Source organism: Stegastes partitus, unplaced genomic scaffold (assembly GCF_000690725.1).
Source record: "Stegastes partitus isolate 25-593 unplaced genomic scaffold, Stegastes_partitus-1.0.2 Scaffold106, whole genome shotgun sequence".
Taxonomy (NCBI): domain Eukaryota; kingdom Metazoa; phylum Chordata; class Actinopteri; family Pomacentridae; genus Stegastes; species Stegastes partitus.
In genome coordinates this window covers 761,866-780,160 of record NW_007577837.1, presented here as the reverse complement: position 1 = coordinate 780,160, position 18,295 = coordinate 761,866, and the positions used below count along the sequence as shown (strand labels likewise).

At 40.3% G+C, this 18,295-nt stretch overlaps 2 protein-coding genes across 3 annotated transcripts in view; both read left to right on the top strand.

Annotated features, from left to right (window-relative positions):
* Positions 1-5,320, top strand: part of pdgfrb (platelet-derived growth factor receptor, beta polypeptide) — a 33,261-nt gene extending 27,941 nt beyond the window's left edge. Inside the window, exons 22-23 of the mRNA XM_008277738.1 lie at positions 579-871; positions 3,561-5,320. Of these exons, the coding sequence (XP_008275960.1) occupies positions 579-871; positions 3,561-3,708 (441 nt within the window). The 3' untranslated portion in view covers positions 3,709-5,320. The remainder of the gene's footprint in view (positions 1-578; positions 872-3,560) is intronic.
* Positions 5,321-5,942: 622 nt separating this feature from the next.
* Positions 5,943-17,471, top strand: csf1ra (colony stimulating factor 1 receptor, a). Of its 2 annotated transcripts, none has more exons than XM_008277739.1 (22): positions 5,943-6,084; positions 6,401-6,514; positions 8,257-8,544; positions 8,714-9,001; positions 9,089-9,225; positions 9,307-9,472; positions 9,583-9,784; positions 10,726-10,841; positions 10,934-11,045; positions 11,224-11,423; positions 12,158-12,249; positions 12,374-12,500; positions 12,605-12,709; positions 12,886-12,999; positions 13,134-13,296; positions 13,415-13,497; positions 13,599-13,705; positions 14,006-14,128; positions 14,214-14,325; positions 14,415-14,514; positions 15,503-15,614; positions 15,969-17,471. In XM_008277739.1, the coding sequence occupies exons 2-22, from the start codon at positions 6,463-6,465 to the stop codon at positions 16,113-16,115; spliced, it is 2,946 nt and encodes a 981-aa protein (XP_008275961.1). In that variant the 5' UTR covers positions 5,943-6,084; positions 6,401-6,462; the 3' UTR covers positions 16,116-17,471. The 2 variants fall into 2 exon arrangements, with proteins under 2 accessions (XP_008275961.1, XP_008275962.1); XM_008277740.1 differs by having other exon boundaries at positions 5,944-6,084; positions 12,889-12,999.
* Positions 17,472-18,295: the final 824 nt, after the last annotated feature.

Here is an 18,295-nt window from a genome sequence, read left to right as displayed (position 1 = left end):
CGCCTCCAATTAACTCAAATGTTGTCAGTTAACCTATGAAAAGCTTCCAAAGCCATGACATCATCATCTGGGCTTTCCCCAATAGTTTAAAGGCACAGTCATCTTAGTGTATGTAAACTTCTAAATTTGAAGAAAGTAATAAACAAAATGTCTCAGAAGTTCTCTCTCTCTCTCATTATTCTGGCATTTAGCAAGTAGAAATAATATTGGTAATCCTAAATTATCTAAAACAGGAACCGTTTAGTCTGATTTAAAGTTAAACAGTGAGAAAGAAAAGGTTATATGTCTTTTTATACAGTGTATGTAAACTTCTGGTTTCAACTGTATATGTAGTTTATTTTGCTATGCTTGTTGAAAAAGTATGATTATTTTGGACAGCAGCTCCTTACTTTGCTCTTGTTTAATCTCTATTCAAGCCTTGTTGATTGGAAACCATGAAAATCAATAGGAGACACATCCACTCCACACATATGACGTGCAGAAGCTGATCTAGTTCAAATAGTCATAACTCAACTTACAAGCTTATCAGACACTTTAATGTCTCAATACTCTGCTAATTAAATCTCTTCTGACAACAGAAATACAGCCAAGTCAACGACAACTTCCTGAAGAGTGATCACCCCGCAGTCGCCCGCACCAAACCCAGACTCTCCTCACCCTTTCCCATTGCCAACCCAGCATTTGGCTCCCCGTCTCCCATCACCCTCTCCTCCCCCCCGGATCCCTACAGTCAGAGCCCGAGGCCTGGAGACTTCAGGCGTGAGGCAGACACACAGGAGGTCATGGCTTCATACAACGAATACATCATTCCCATCCCAGACCCAAAGCCGGAGGAGGTTTTTACTGATGTGCCGTCAGAAAGCCCTGCAAGGTACGAGGCCACTGAAAAGATGCTGCAGATGTGTGGTATATGCAGAAGAAAGAAGGATATGTATTTGCTTAAAGAGAGCAGTTTTTTTTTTTTTCCCACCTCACACCCACTCATCCAGATGTTGAGCTGAGACAATAGCTGTATTATGCAGACGGACATGGAGGTGTGTTTTTATAGCATGTATAAACACGCAGAAAAGAAAAGGCTTTAAACAAGAATTAACCACGTAAATTGTAGTATATTTATATATGTTCTCAAAGAGTTTTTTTTCTTTTTCTTTCATAATTTATTATGAACTTAGACAAAGGTCCTGTATTTTTTTTTTTGGACTGAAATAGCTGTCATTCAGTTTGGACTGATGCAGTGTCCAAACCAGTGTTTTGAGTTTTGACAGTGGTGCAATTCTTTTGCTTATATTCGACTCACAAATTCTACCTTTAACATTGTGGTTAAAGGATCTGTAGTTCACTTGTAAAAGAAAACAAAGACAAGCTATTGGTGGAGGGTCACAGATTGATTTCCAAGAAGATCACACATATCTGGCAGAGTGGTACTGAAATAAACTAAGAACTATCCACCATGTGACCCAGTAGACAAAATGTTATTCAGCAGTGACTTTTGTAATAGTTGTGTATCATTTAATTGATTCGTAGAAGATCAACTGGAAATTTTGATAGTTGACAAATCTTTTTTGGACTTCAGTTGATCAAATCATATTTCTTGGTTAGTAGCTTCTAAAGTTAGGACTGTTGTGCTTTTGTTTGTGTTATGTGATGATGAACTGGTTGTGCTGAATGCCGTGACTGTTAGTGGACAAAATAGGTGGCAACTTGGCATGTAGGGAATTCTAAAAGGGCATTTTCACTATTTTTGTACATTTTACAAACCAAACTATTACTTACATGATCATCAAAATGATTTATTACATTTGTTGCAACAGTGAAAGGTAAACAGGGGGTGTTGGGTAAAAGCTGCTGTACCATCCAGCCTCTAGGGTCAGCTGGATGTAACAAAAAAAACCAGCTGTTGTTGGTGGAGGAACAGAAATTTATTGCTCAGTAAAGTAATGAACACTCACAAAAAAACTGCAACAATACCGGGCTAATGGGTGCTGCTAAATCAAAGAACCAAATAAAACCAAACAAAGGCTAACAGAGTTGCAAAAGCTAGTTCAACCAAAACAACAGAACTCCTTAGCCAAACTTAAATACAATAGCAACACCCACAACCAACAAAAACTAAACAAACACGTGCCTCAAAACACACTTCACAAAAAACACAAGACATGAGTAAGTTGGACAGCTGCTAACTGAAGCTACAGTCTTCACCAAGACCCAGGTAACTTCCACACTAAGGCCACGTTTATACATAGTCGGGTATTTACAAAAATGGATCTATGTTTTCAAAAATAACATTGTTCACACCAGATCGTTTTCAAAAAAAATCTTTGTTTACAAAAACCCACATAAACATGTCATTAAGAGCTGCAATGAGCATGCCAAACCCATAGGGGGCAGTGTAACGAGAAGCATAAAGACATGCTAGCCAATCAGAATCCTGGAAAAAAACAACAACGAATGGCACGAATTACTTCCTGTTACTTCAGCGATAATGGCGCAAGGGTCATTTGGTTGGACCAACAGAGCGATCATTCTACTCTGAATGTAAATGCAAATAGGCCAAAAGCGTTTGCACAAACGTAGAAACAAGCACTACTTTAACTGCATCCATTTCTATCACAGTAGCCAAACCGTAAACGATGCTGATTTGTTGCATACTATGACGTCAAACTCCGTCTCCTCCTGTCTACATGCAAACGTAAAGACAGAGTTTTTCCAAATCTCCACTGTGGCTGGAGTCTTCAGATATGATCATTTTCAGTGACTTGTAGCTTCGTTTACGTGTAAACGGGGAAAAAAAGCTGTAAACGGGGCCCAAGTTGGCAGCACCCCAGACACACAAAACACAATGACAGGGACATGAGAGGCACCAGGGCGAACTGTTCACATTAAATCCCAGCCGCCCTGACTGTGAGGTTGGTCGTGGATTTATAATCCAGGTGTGTTGATTGCTGCAGTTGGATTGGCTGAGGGAAGAGGGAACTGGGTGGTGGTCCAATCAGGAACGGCAGGTGGAGAGAACAACAGATCTGGAGCTCCAGGCTAATCAGCTGCAATGACGAGCTGGGTCCTGAGCAGGCTCTCCAGTCAGCTGCCAGTGTTCATGCTGCTCCTCTCCCTACACAGAGGCCACAAGGGATCCAGCACAATACAAGACGGCACAAACACCAGGGGCCGTAACAGCTAATTACAAATAAGGAGTTCTACATATTAGAAAGTGAATTATCGATTGCTAATGGGGAAAAAAAAGCACATCGGATCACTTTGAAAGAACCCTTACGAGTCCCAGTTGTTTAGTGCACATGTGCACATGCAGAAGTGCAACAAGAACTAATTAAATAACTCAGTGATAATCCTTTAAATTAAAAGATGTCTACTTTGTTCTCAGAATAGGCAAGAAATTACACTTTTAAGATAAAAATATGACTAGTGGTTGCTGAAGGGGCGATGAAGAACCAAGATCACTACTATAAGACCACAGCAATACAGCACCGCAGTAAGACATGTCTCTCTGTGACGTAAATGTGACTGAGTGCACAGAGTGAAGTGTGTGTTTGTTCTCTTCTCAGCTCTCTTGCTCTGGAGGAGGAGACTGACTCCATGTCTCAGGACACAGCTGACACCCTCCCAGAGGAGGACAGGCTGGAGGACACCAGCGAAAGAGACGCTCTGCTGGGCTCTTCCGGGACGCCCGAGGTAGAAGACAGCTTTCTGTAGCCACAAGTATAAATCCTGAGAAAACAGAGCCCCTACCTGGGATTCTTTTTTCTTTTTCTTTTGTTTTGTAACATGCCTAAAAAAGGGAACATGACTAATGAAAATGTAGCAAAACTAAGACTAAGGGGGCAAATCTCTGTATTTCCACCAGGCACTTAAAAACATTCGCCCTCTTTGAGGTTTTACAAACAGTTACAAATAATTAATATAATGCTATTTTTCAGTCTTTTTTGAAAGCTTGCCATTATATAAATGCGGTACTCACACTCCTGCACAGTCAGCTTACAGTAAGTAGTGACAAATTTACTGTATTTTCCATTTTAGCTAGACATTTTCTATTTAGATACATCTATGTATCCATGTGCCTTTTTTGGTTATTATTACTGAATCCCCACTTTTATTGTTCACAGGCAAATGAGATCTTTGAAAAGTGGATTTTTTTGTTGTTGTTGTTTTTTTGTTTGTTTTTGTATTTTTAAAAATGCAAAATGATGACTGCAACAATCAAAACAAACTTGAAACCAACTTTTTCAAGTCAAAACAAAATAGTTCCTAAACAAGAACACTTCTTGTACAAGCAGGAACATTACGTCCTCAACCGTGATCAGATATAAAATGTTAGAAACTGAATCGACATCAAAATGATGAACACAACAATCAAAACCAACTAGAAAACTACCTTTGAATGTAAAAACGAAATATTTCCCAAACAAGACACTTCCTGTGAAAGCGGGAACATTATGTCCTAAACCTAGATCAGATATACAATGTTATGAATTCAATTGAATTTGTTTTTTGTTTGTTTGTTTGTTTTTTTCCTTTTCTTGGGTACAATCAACGCCTGTTTTCACTGTATTATAACAGTTTTGTAAAATGTTATTTCCAGGACCTGAAATGCAGACAAATTCCACATGCACTGTTTTAATGTGAGATATAGTTTCCTTTTAGTTTCATATGCCACATGTGTCAGTATTTTTATTTGTGAATTTCAAATGGGATGTTGAATTTTGAATACTTGTTTTGTGTAGGCTTAATTCTTAGTTCTGTGCCAGATCTGCACTTTATATAGAAAAAATATGTGGATATTAAGATGTAAACTTACACTATGTGAACGATAGAAAGCTACAATTGAGAATTATTAGAGCATCTGACCTATAAATGAGGCTGTTCGAGCAGCTATGATGTCCAGTTTCTGTGAAGACAGGTGACTCTCTCGAGTGAAATTAATAAATACAGCGTCTCACTGCCTTAGCACAAGATGGCACACATGAGTGCCTTTGTATAGACTGCGTCTTGTTTTGCAGCTGTTGTTGCTTGCCAACATGAAGGGCTACTGTACTCAAGTAATGCAAAAACAATACATTTAGTCTTCTGTTGCTTTGGATTGCATTCACTTACACTGTGTTTTTTTTTTTTTTTTACTTTCAATACTTAGTCCACCATTTAAAAACAGCACATTTCTTGTAGCGTTTGTTACTACATTGTAAAATGCACAACATCACTGTATCACAAGCTATGGTACCAAAGCTCTTCTTAACGTTTACAAATGTATTTTTTATATGTGTCATTTTATATGTTGTAAATGTGACAATAAATGAGTATTATTGTAGTATTTCTGCGTACTTGAGGTCTTTTATGTGTCACGTGGATCCTTCAGCGTCTGCTGTTTGCACAAAAACACTGACACTAAGCATTAAAAAGGTAATGCTGGTTGAAAACACTTCCTGGTGGAGCAACTAATATACAATAAAACCATACTACACATCGTGGATCTTACTTTAACTTAATTTGAAGAAACTGCTCTCATTATGTGAAGTCCTACTCAGAACACGTCCTATTTACCATACATCCCCAATGACCTCTCTCACTCTACACTTTAAAATCTCTTAGTGTTTTTCTATGCTTACTGGGTCAGATGTCGAAGAGGCCTTAGACTGTCCTTTCTTCTCCCACTTGTTCACGGTTTTGCAGCCAGAAAAGCCCAGCAGCCATGGTTTCAACATGGATGCAGTTGATTAGTCTCACCTCGACTGATGTCTTGTGAGTATTGCTCTGTTCGAAGGCAAATTGGCACTGGTTCATTAATTTGTTAAGCGTGATGTGCTGATCTGCCCTCACTCTACACACACACACACACACACACACACACACACACACACACACACACACACACACACACAGCTCCCTCCACTCCACCCTCCACCACTTGCTTGCTGTGTGACTTCTGTGGCGAAGCAACTGTAAACAAGCAGAAAGGAGAAGAAGGGCAGAGGCAAACAGGGAAGAAGGGACTCTTGGGTCATCTCTGGATGCTGGAAACTTCCAACCCAAGGAGGTTATTATATCTTTTTGTCAAGCTGAAGACTTGATCGACAGGTGAGTACATCTGAAATAAATTAGTGATGCTTCCCTGATGTATAATCCAGCTGTTGTGTCTTTTTAAGTTGCTAAATGTTACCGTTAAATACTTAGACCAAGCATTTCATATCCAGCTTGTTTATTGATTTCAATGTACACATACATAGAGATTATAAACAAAGATTTTTGTTCAGTTTAGATTCATTCCTCTTGGCAACACTGCTCTGACCGGTCAAAAAAAAAAGAAAAAAAAAAAGAGAAGTCAAAGATGGGACTGAGTGATAGCACAACTTCTGAGGGGGTTTTTCTCATTTCTCTCATCACAATCAAACAGGCAGTGTTTTGTAGCACACGCGAGTGTCAGTCTTCAAACTACAAGTTTGGAGTTGATGCAGGATGCAGTCCTACCGCGTGCTGTTGCTGGGCATTGTGGCCTCTGCTTTTTCAGGTAAGGCTCAACAAACAGTTGTAGAAACTACAGTTTCTGTGAGCTTTTTTTTTGTTTGTTTTGTTTTAACTCAAGTTTGTTTTTATTCTTTCTTTGCCAGCTACTTAAATGTGTAATGCACAACGTGAACTGAAACAAAAGGCAAAGCTTACACAAGTGTTTCTTAATCGTCTTGTTGACTTTAAAGGTTAAAAATCTGACAGCATGTAGGTTAAACATGTGTAAAGCTCTAAAAAGTTTGGTTACTGTAATCCAGTTTCAGCCAGTTTACATTTTTAAATGACATGTTTGTCTACACCATAACTAACTTATTTCATTTTCATGGCATACACTCGTGGTCGGTGCACAGATCTGACACACTGCTGTTTCTAATGAGCGTGACAATTGCCATGTGCATCATGAGTTGTTTAGGGGTTTTTTTTTTCTTGGTGATTTTGTGTTTTCTTTTCATTTCCCCCTATTTTTATTTGCCTCTAAACACTACATATATGGTTATCTACCACCAGACATCAAATTGCAATTTCACGTATTAGCATTTTAACATATAGCAGTTAGTGTTGTTTGGCCTGATTGTGAGTAAATGAATTAGCTATGCTTTCTGGTGGATTACTGCATATTACGGTATAACTGGAGTCATTTAGAGCCTCGATGAATAGTTCATTTAGATGGTTGAACTCAATGGGAAAGGTAAGTGTTTACACAGACAATCAGGAGGTTCAGAGCTGAAGTGCTGATCAGCCTGAAATGAAATTTTGTTTCTCTGAGGTATATTGTGTGCTGTGGTGAATGGAAAAAAATGCTGATCATGGAATCTCAGTTCTGCTTCAGGATTCAACCCAAACTGTCCTGAAGACTACATGGAAACTTTAATAATCTCTACTGGAAGTACAGACACAAAGCTAAATGAGACAAAGCTTCAGGCAGGAACTGCATTTCTGTCTCTCTCGTGTCAGTAATTTTCACAAACGCAAACCACATAAACTTTGAATGCAACGTAGTGTTTCCAAACTTCCAGATTCCCAGCAAAGCCGTCAAAGAGGGCACTGTTCTTTATAGTAAAAACTTCCTTAATTATTCCCCCAACGGTTAAAATCCTTTTTAGCAGTTTCATCCTCGAGGATGTCTTTGAGAGATTATTTCCTTTGCTACTGTTTTGCACTATTTGCACTGTTGCAGTGTTTTACTGTTTTTTTAAAATATTTATATTTACATCTTCTGTTTTTTTTTCTTTTTTTCTATATTATTATACGCTTTATCACCATAACAAATTCCTTGTATTGTGTAAACTATACCTGACAATAAACCTGTTTCTGATTCTGATTCTGATGTTTAACATTTTTGGATGTGTCCTCTTTTAGAGAGTCTCAGTAAGAATACAACTGAAGCAGATTTAAAGCTTTCGATGATTACACTTTTTACATCTCCAGTGTCGGGACAGACACATAGCGAAAGTAGAAGTGAGAAGTATAGAGAGATGTTTTCAGGGTCCAGAGTCTTCAGTCTGTTTCCTGAATTCATGAAATTGCTTTCAAACTAAATCTGACCCATGAAACAGACAAGACGATCAAATTACCAAAACAAAGTCTTCAATTATCAAGGAGAAACAACACAACAGAGACAGTGTCAGCAACAGCGTCTGTTTGGATTCAGTTGTTCTCACTCATTCTTTCTATGTTTTTTCACTGCCAAAAAAAAACAAACTGTAAATGGATTAATTAGTTCATCAACTGTTCCCGTTTCAGCCGAATTGAGCCGTCCAGTGATCAGGTTCAACTCTAAGGTGGTGGGGAGCTCTGAGGTGGTGGTGGGACCTGGGGTCCCCCTGGATCTGAGGTGTGAGGGTGACGGGCCTGTTAACTGGCAAACCAGGCTGTCCAAGCACAGACGCTACGTGTCCAGGAGCAATAGGAACGCCTGCGTCTTGAAGGTGGAGCGTCCCACTGCAGAGTTCACTGGAACATACAAGTGTTTTTACATTGCTGGGTCACAACATCGTGAGCTGACCTCCTCCGTGCATGTGTATGTAAAAGGTACGTTTGGATGAATGGTCATATTCTTGGAGGATCTGTTGATTTGTAAGAGCTTTGGATGGATCAATGTCTACAGTCAAACCTCTCTGTGACTGATGCAGATTTCCTCTGTGTACATCTCAGATTGGTCTTTCTCTTTATTACCTAATAAATGTTCTCCCTCCTTTAGATCCAAACCGGTTGTTCTGGACCAGCAGCACGTCCCTGCGGGTGGTGAGGAAGGAGGGTGAGGACTACCTGCTGCCCTGCCTACTGACTGACCCCACAGCCACAGATCTGGGTCTCCGTATGGACAATGGAACCACTGTGCCACCAGGAATGAACTTCACTGTCTACAAACACCGTGGTATTCTCATCCATGGTCTCCATCCGAGCTTTAACGCTGACTACGTTTGCACAGCCAAAGTCAATGGAGTGGAGAGTATCTCCAAGGCCTTTTCCATCAACGTCATTCAGAGTGAGTCCACTCAGCTGCGAGAAATTAGTTACCAAAGGCCTTCACAGAGTCATTTTGACACTCACATGTGATTTCTTTTTTCTCTAGAACTTCGTTTCCCTCCATATGTCTTCTTGGAGACAGATGAATACATACGCATTGTTGGACAAGAACTCAAGATTCGCTGCACAACACACAACCCCAACTTCAACTATAACGTCACCTGGAGATACACCACCAAATCGGTCCGTAAATGGTGCTTTTAGAGGTCTGACTGTGGTGGTAATCGTGATTTTAACTCAGACTTTCTGTCTTTTTGTCTTCAGAAACCAATAATAGAAGAGAGAGTTCGCTCCAGTGGAGAAAATCGACTGGACATACAGAGCATACTGACCATCTCTGCTGTTGACCTCGCAGACACTGGAAACATCTCATGCATCGGCACTAATGAAGCAGGGGTGAACAGTTCAACCACATACCTGCTGGTTGTGGGTAAGTCACAACAAAACCACAACACCTACACCTACAACCTGAAACATTTACGGTACTGAACACTGACGGGTGGCAACAAACTACAAGTATGTCTTAATTTTTCTGAACAGACAAGCCCTACATCAGGCTGTTACCTCAGCTGTCACCTAAACTGGCTCACCAGGGTCTTTCAGTTGAGGTGAACGAGGGAGAAGATCTGGAGCTAAGCGTGCTCATCGAAGCGTACCCTCACATTACAGAGCACAGATGGCACACCCCGACATCTCCCAACACATCCACACAGGAGCACAAGTTCATCCGATACAACAACAGGTACAAGAACAAGACCTTGGTACCAATAAAAAGGTTGACTAAATGGAAGTAGTTCAATTTAACCCTTCATGGGGCAAGTGACTATATTGGGTAACTTCCTTCAATATGTCCACCCTGTGCCTCTTCTTGAGGTTGAAGAACCATGTGAACTTTGATTTAGTTTTTATATTAGTGCCAGTATCACAACTTACAAAAAAAAAGTCACTAAACAAATGTTCCGGGCATTTTATAAACGCTTTGTTACTGGTTTGCATTGAACTCCCCCTTGATTTATTTTTTAAGATTAGTGCCAATACCAAGAAAAATGTTACTACATGAACCTGCCAAGCACTTTATAAATACTTTATTACTGGTTAAGTATCATTACCTCAAACTAAAATGTTTTTAAATGTTTTTTTGAAGTTTGTTACTTTATTTATTATGAGTTACCGTATATGGTAACATTATTCATCGTGATTTGCAACACTTTATTTTTTTTGTTTTAAAGTCACAAAAGTCAAAAATATCTTGAAATATCCTTTGATAACACCCTAGGGTTGAAATCTTCATTTTCCAAGTATTTCAAGGAGCGCCCTATGAAGGGTTAAAAGAAGCTTTAACAGTGTCTGACTTTCTGTTCAAGGGTCTCAGCCGTACAGTTAGAAAAGCACAAAAATAAAGTCTACAACAGGAAGGGGAAGCTGCTTTGCATTTGAAAATGTGCTGTCGGTGCATTTCTGGTGAATTTGACAAGGAACACCAAGGTCATTATATTTTCTCAGGTCATGAAACTGCTGGAAGGAAGAGTGGAGTTCTCTTTTTAATTTTGTCGATGTACTCGGGGATGATACATAGGAACTGTCTGAATTCAAACCACAGAATTAGTCACGTCTAATTCTGTACTCATTCCTCTTTTTCTCAGTTTAAAAATCCATTTGGGTTTTTTTTCTCTTTGTTTTTAGATACCATGCTACCCTGCAGCTGAAGAGAATGAATATACAGGAGCAGGGCCAGTACACCTTCTATGCTAGAAGTGAACTGACCAATGCATCTATCACTTTTCAAGTCCAAATGTACCGTAAGTGACACAATAAACACAAACCAAAGCATTTTACACATGCATTAGTGTTTAGTTTAGTCTAAACTTTTCCCTCTTTTTTTCACGGGCAGAGAGACCTGTTGCTGTGGTGAGATGGGAAAATGTAACCACTCTGACTTGCACCTCATTTGGCTATCCAGCCCCCAGAATCATCTGGTATCAGTGTTTTGGAATACGACCCACGTAAGTTTAGCTGCACAGGAAAGAGCTCACTTGATCTTTGTCCCCTGTTTGACTTTAATCTGCGATAATTCGGTTAATACTTTCACCCAGAACATTATACATTAGAAACAAAAGCTCCATGTTCCTGGAAGCTTTTTTTTTTTCTTTCTCTAACTGTGTATATGTTGTGATGAGGCAGGTGCAATGAGAACACCACAGGGCTGCAGATGGCAATTCCTCTCCAGGCCCCCACAGTGGAGGTCCAGAGGGAGGAGTACGGCGCCGTGGAGGTGGAGAGCGTCCTGACTGTGGGACCTTCCAGCCGGAGGATGACGGTTGAGTGCGTGGCCTTCAACGTTGCCGGTGTCAGCAGCGACACTTTTGCCATGGAGGTGTCTGGTGAGCAGTAGCGTAACACAGTCATGATGGGCCCCGGTGCAAAAATGTTTTTGGCCCCTCCCTCACTCCATCACACCGCTTTGAATTCAAGTAATCTGGTTGATCGGGCAAATGCCAGAAGAGCTGCAGATTATTATAATGAATTAATCAAATTAAACTAAATACAAATAAGAAAAAAAGAAATAATTTTGTGTTTGATTGTTATTTCAAAAACGTTTTATACAGATGTACAGTTTACCTGGCGCGGCTGCATGTCTCCAGTGCAAGGGCCATTTTTTCTGTCACTGCCTCAGTATGAATGGATGAAAACACTGCATCTGATCACACTCATTATTCATCATCAATGGCACAGCGGGCAGTGTTTCTACATAGAATCCAAGCAACGTTTTCTTACGTTCCAGATGTGATAACTCAGTTAGCAAATCACTGATCCCAATGCATAATAAACAATAAGCTGAAGTCTTTCCTGTCCCATACTGCTCCTCAAGTATGTTTTGATGAGGCTGAGCTTAGAAAAAGAGCGCTCTGCTGTCGCAACAGTGGCGGGTATGGTAAGATACAAAAGCATTGCACCGCCTGCACTGGCAGTATTTACGCCACTGCTGGTGAGCATTTGATGATGTGCCCATTTTAAAGCAGTAAATTCGACAGATGGACACGATAGAGCATCAACTTGCAAATTCACTTTACATGAATTAAATTGTGTAATAACTGATCTTTCTCTGATTGGACAGACAAACTTTTCACTTCCACTCTGACTGGAGCAGCAGGCATTCTGACCATCCTCCTTGTGCTACTCGTTTTTCTGTTCTACAAGTACAAGCAGGTAAGATAAATTCATCAAATAAGTTGCAAAATATAATTTAAACATCCAAATAGATTTAAAAGCTGCAGTAGCGTTTTTCAGTTTTTTTTAATTTAGTGCCATTCTCTTTTACTTTGCTTCTCAGAAACCCAGGTATGAGATCCGTTGGAAGATCATCGAGGCAAGAGATGGCAACAACTACACCTTCATTGACCCCACTCAGCTGCCCTACAATGAGAAGTGGGAGTTCCCCAGAGACAAGCTCAAACTAGGTGAGCAACACATTTTTCCATCTTGTCTCTCACTCATGCTTTTATAGACCAGTTTGCGCTTAAATGCTTTCTCTGTGTCTTCTTTTTTTGTGTGTTCCAAACAGGGAAGATCCTGGGGGCAGGAGCATTTGGAAAGGTGGTTGAAGCCACAGCCTACGGCCTTGGAAAGGAAGACAATGTGTTGCGTGTGGCTGTGAAAATGCTGAAAGGTTAAGATCATAACTTAACAAAGAGATTGTTGTTTGCATGATCAGGTCAGACTGACTGGCAAATCTAAAAGTGTTTACGATACTGAGAAAAAAAAATACATGCGGTTTTCGAACATCACGACACAAACATTGTTTTTATCTCATGTCATCAGTTTGATGAGTCGGTATTGTTTCAGCAGCTAGTGCCCATTCAGACGAGAGGGAGGCTCTCATGTCTGAACTGAAGATCCTCAGCCACCTGGGACACCACCAGAACATTGTCAATCTGCTTGGAGCCTGCACCTATGGAGGTCAGACAGCATAGAAGTAAAAACACTGTAAAAACATGTTTGCCAAAGTTCATCCAGCTCGAGGAAAATCTAGTCTCAGTAATTTGCATGCAAGCACGTCGAAAAGATCATAACATGGTGCGTTTCTCCATCAGGACCAGTGCTTGTAATCACTGAGTACTGCAGTCTCGGTGATCTCCTGAACTTCCTTCGCCAGAAGGCAGAGACGTTTGTAAACTTTGTCATGAATATTCCCGAAGTGACAGAGCACGCTAATGACTACAAGAACATCTGCAATGAGAGGCAGTTCATTAGGAGGTACGTCACCACACACGCGGCTTAATGATAGATCATACGTGAAAGCTATACGGTCACTGTTACCTGTCTGTTGATACCCAGTTCTGTGCCACACTTCATGCCTTTGTCTGCCTGACAGTGACAGTGGGATCTCCAGTGAATCCTCGAGCAGTTACTTAGAGATGAGACCCAGTCAGCTGCCAAACACAGAATCATCTCGAGGTAAACTCACAGAAGTTCAGTTCATCGCATACAGTGGCATGCTGAGAAAAACCATTGGCCTTTTCACTTACTGACCCTGTTTCTATCTGATTCTTGACTAGACTTTGTGTGCAAGGAGGAGACTGGTGATTGGCCGCTGGACATCGATGACTTGTTGAGGTTTTCCTTTCAAGTAGCTCAGGGCCTCGACTTTTTAGCAGCCAAAAATGTGAGTGATTTTATCACTTTACCAGCGGGTTGCTGTGTCTCACCCAGATATGATCACACAAAATATCAGAGACAAACAACCACATTCTGCTGAAAAACAAAAAAAACATTTAGTAGAAGTATTATTTTTAATAGAATTTGGTCAGTGAGGGGTGTGAAATCACTTGTGTGTGGGTGATACGGGGTATTTGCCATTGGTAGTTGATCACTGATCTTTCACGCTACATTAACATATTTACTTATTGTTTTCAACTGCATAAAACTTTAAAAACTGAAACAAACTGTGTCAGTGTGTGTGCAGTGTATTCACAGAGACGTTGCTGCTAGGAATGTCCTTCTCACCAACCACAGAGAAGCGAAGATTTGCGACTTTGGCTTGGCGCGGGACATCATGAATGACTCCAACTATGTGGTAAAGGGCAATGTAAGTGGAGTAGAATGGAACCAACTATTGTTTGTATCACATGAGATAAATATGATTTTAAAAAATCAACACTGTGTGTGTGAAGGCACGTCTGCCAGTGAAGTGGATGGCTCCAGAGAGCATCTTTGACTGCATCTACACTGTCCAGAGTGATGTCTGGTCCTACGGCATCCTTTTGTGGGAGATCTTCTCTTTAGGTCAGAACGTATGCACATGTACCCTCCACTGACTTACGTTTATTTCCTGATTTGCTCCCAGAAAATATCAGTATATTATCTTCATTTAGGCAAGAGCCCCTACCCAAGCATGGCTGTGGACTCCAGGTTCTACAAGATGGTGAAGCGCGGCTACCAGATGTGCCAACCAGACTTTGCTCCACCTGAGATGTATGCGTGACACTTCAGCAGCATGCACCCTGATTTACTATTCACTTCATGTATTACACACACGCCTCTGCTTTTGCCGTGCTCAGGCATCATCAGTGAGTTTTATTGAAGTATCAAGTGACTATCAGCAGGGTTTTTACAATTGAGAAAATAGCAATAGTTGATTTTTATCAGCTGGAAAGGCATTGAGAACAGTAAGGCTGTGGTTAGGTTTGCAAACCGTTTGGACCATCTGACTACATGCAGTGACTTTTGACTACACATACTTAATTGAATATAAGCTTTAACAAGATGGATTTCCCAAAATAGTTGATCCTGAGTTGACTCCAACATCAGACAACATGCTTCCCAAATGTTCTTCCCCGCTGAACAAAGACCCTTTTTTTTCTTCTGCAGTCTTCCGGTTCTATCTAACATCTGCAATAGCTGACACATGAAGTAACCTCATGAAGCCCCTCCATTCTTTCTGATTTTTAATTTACTTGCTTTGGGTTATCTTCCAACTCCAAACTCTAAATTTAACAAGCCAAAACTCTGAAATGAGAAAAATAAAGAGAGTGTTTTTCCCAGTGCCTCAGACAGCCAGAGCATCTGTGTGTGCTGATTTGCCATGGCTGTCACACCGCCTGGAATAATTGTGCTGTGGAAATGGAGGGACTGAGTCTGAGTCAGGGTCTAATCATCCGTTGTTCTGCTGTGAGTCAGGCCACAGTTCTGCCTGTTAGCCACATGATCTCAAAGCTAGGAAGCCATGTAAATGCTATTTCATGGCAGCCAAATGAGACTGGAGGGACAGGGCTTCTTATGAACAAGTCTCTCTTATCAAACTGCGTCACCAAGGTCCATGAGTCTCTCCTTATTTGGCTGATTTGGTTTTATAACACACAAGAGCACACAGCTGTGGGGATAAAGACAATGTTTGCCATTTATTCTTCTTTTGTCCTTGAAGGAATTTTGTTTTCAAACTACGGTTCACTTTTTGTTTCAGCTACATGATCATGAAGATGTGCTGGAACTTGGAGCCTACAGAGCGTCCGACATTTAGTAAAATCAGTCAGATGATAGAAAGACTACTTGGGGACCATCCTGAGCAAGAACAGGTAAGTCAGCATGAAGCAAGATTTGTCTGGCGTCATCAAAACTATCCAGGAACAAACTAAGCGATGCTCCATGCCAAGAAAATCTTAGGAAGCCCTGTTTAGTTGTATTTAATTCTCTTAAGGAGACTTGAGAAACTGTCAGACTAGTTAAATGAACTGGATTTTATGAGATCCTTTTTGAGGGCTATTTTCAAAGGAGATACTCACAGCGGTTATTAGGTCAGCACAGAAACCTTCCCTGCCACATGTTAAAAACTCAGTCAGCAAAAATGATTCACGCACCATCCCGTCAGTCAGATAAATTAGACATTTGGCTTTCTTGGATCAAATCTCACCCTCTTAATGACTCCACAGCTAATCTACCAGAATGTGCAGCAGCAGGTCACAGAGGGTGAAGTGTGTGACGAACTCAAGTGCTACGACGGCCCCTGTGACCAGTCTTGTGACCACGAGGAAGAGGAGCAGCCTCTGATGAAGACCAACAACTACCAGTTTTGTTGAAGGCATCGATCCGCGGGTCAATCAGTGAATAAATGGCTCATAAACCAGCGTCGGGGGGGAGAGGGGGATCTGCTGCAGTTCATGGCCACAGCACAGCTTGTTCCAATCGAGAGGGATGCAAAGAGTCGCCTTCTCAGCTATTTTTTTTTTTTTTCTGCCTGTTGTGCCTGCTCTCCAGACAGACAAGCAGCTGCAGCGAACATGTGACTTGCTTATTTGCAGACCATGACTAGAAAATGCCACGTCTAACACCGACTCCAGACATGAAAGGAGGAAACATGTCAACAAACCACACAAGCATTCAAAGCTATACTTTATCCAAAGTATTTATCCCTGATGGACAGTTTATTAGTCCTGTTATGTGTTTGAGGTATAACCTGTTTGTCCAGAGAATCTCCTTTGTCTCTTATTCTGAGTGTTTTCTTAATATCTATTGTATACCATGTTTATTATGAGTATTTTTTATTACTGCCTCATGAGAGTGAATGTCTTGTTTTTTCTGTGGAGATTTAAGTTAGTTTTGTCAGCAGGATCACTTCCTTTTCATCATTTAATTGCATGTATGGTTTCTCAGAGGGTGCAGCTCAACAGTCACACACACTGGATGAAAACTATGTGTGCTACCCGTGTCCATGTGCCCCAGATAAGTTAGATTTTATTCTGTGATTAGTCTTAATTGAACATCCAAAGCTCAAACTGTTTATTTCCGCGATTTAACAAAGCTAAATCAACCGTAGAGAAGGAAGAGAATGGTTATGTTGTTGCCCTCTTTGTGCTTTGGTTGTGGCCGTAATTCTTTTGACACACTCACAGTTGTCAGTCGACATGTGATTGTGCCAATGTTCAGTGTGATTTAGGAGCAGGGAAATCTACGGATCTATTATGGGTCAGAAGAACAATGTCTCACGTTTGACAATGTGAACGTTTTTTTGTTTGTTTGTTTGGTGTTTTTTTTTTTGCATAGCACAACTTAATCTTCTCATATCTTGCAGAGTCAGATCAGCGTTAAGATGTAAGCTTCATCAGTGTCTGTAGTATGTAGCAGTCAGCCTACACTGCCAAGATTTTAGAATGACATATAAGCTAGCTGAGAGATACAAACTGCAAATTTGTGTGACTTAAGGCATTTTAAATGTGCATAAAAAAAGCACAAGTGAGATGTCTGATAATGTATATATATATCTCATAAATCAAGAATTATCTTTATTTTCGCTGGAATGTGGTAGAGTAGACAGTAAAATATCAATATTTCATATGTATGTGTATTTTTAGTGCAAATGGGACAATCAATGCAAAAGCTGCAAATTAAGTCGCTGAAAATCTGCAGAGGCGTTAAATAAAGCTTTACCATTGAAACTCCTGGTTCCAGTGCAAAGTTTATATACGACTATGATATTACATGTTAGATGTTTCTTTTGTTATAGCTGCTGTCGTAGCTCATTGTACCGATCAAGACTTTGTGGCACTTTATGCTTTTCTCTCCTCTTTCTCTTCCTATTTTCATTGGACATCATCCAAGCTGCATTTCCTCTGAAATGTTTCCCACAGTATCCGTCAACATTGCACAACTCTAAAGTCTTCATAGGGAAGTATTAATCCTGCTAAAAGAGAAACAAAAAAACAAAAAACAAGGCTGAATGCTTCTCTTTCTTTGTGTGGTTTCAGTTGAAATCATATTTCTTCCTTTGAATCACTGTAGCTCACTATTTTCAAACAAGTTTTTCTCTTAATCTGGGGCTTCCAAAGTACATTTTGAATTTGCTCCATATAGAAACTAAGACATTACTGAGGGTGAGTTCATTTCTCTGCTCTGCCAGAGCGTACGTGCTTTTTGTAAAACTGTGCCGTGTCCAAAAAAAGATCACTTGATATTTTCATGATCTCTTTCGCAACAGCCCAAACAGTCCTGAGCTTGGTGTTGATTTTTCCTGTTAATCAGCTTCTTCTTATGATTTCATGCCTTTTGGTTTTTCTTTTTTTCTTTTTTTTACATGACAAACTTTAAATATCTGTCGGCCATTTTAGACACATTAAAATGTGTCAAGTCTAAAAGAAAAATGCATTATCAACAACCTCCTTCATGTGTTCAGCTTTTTTTTCCTGGCAAAATGTTACTCTGCAAGCTAAAGTGGCTTCATTCTTGTTGTGGAGTAAATGACACCGTAGGTCTCTGAACTTTA

Bases quoted from the DNA above. Each gene is read 5' to 3' on its own strand.
- csf1ra (XM_008277739.1), top strand. From the start codon at position 6,463: ATGCAGTCCTACCGCGTGCTGTTGCTGGGCATTGTGGCCTCTGCTTTT. The intron at 11,046-11,223 runs GTAAGTTTAGCT...GTGATGAGGCAG, and splicing joins TGTTTTGGAATACGACCCAC to GTGCAATGAGAACACCACAG. The intron at 13,000-13,133 runs GTCAGACAGCAT...TTTCTCCATCAG, and splicing joins TGGAGCCTGCACCTATGGAG to GACCAGTGCTTGTAATCACT.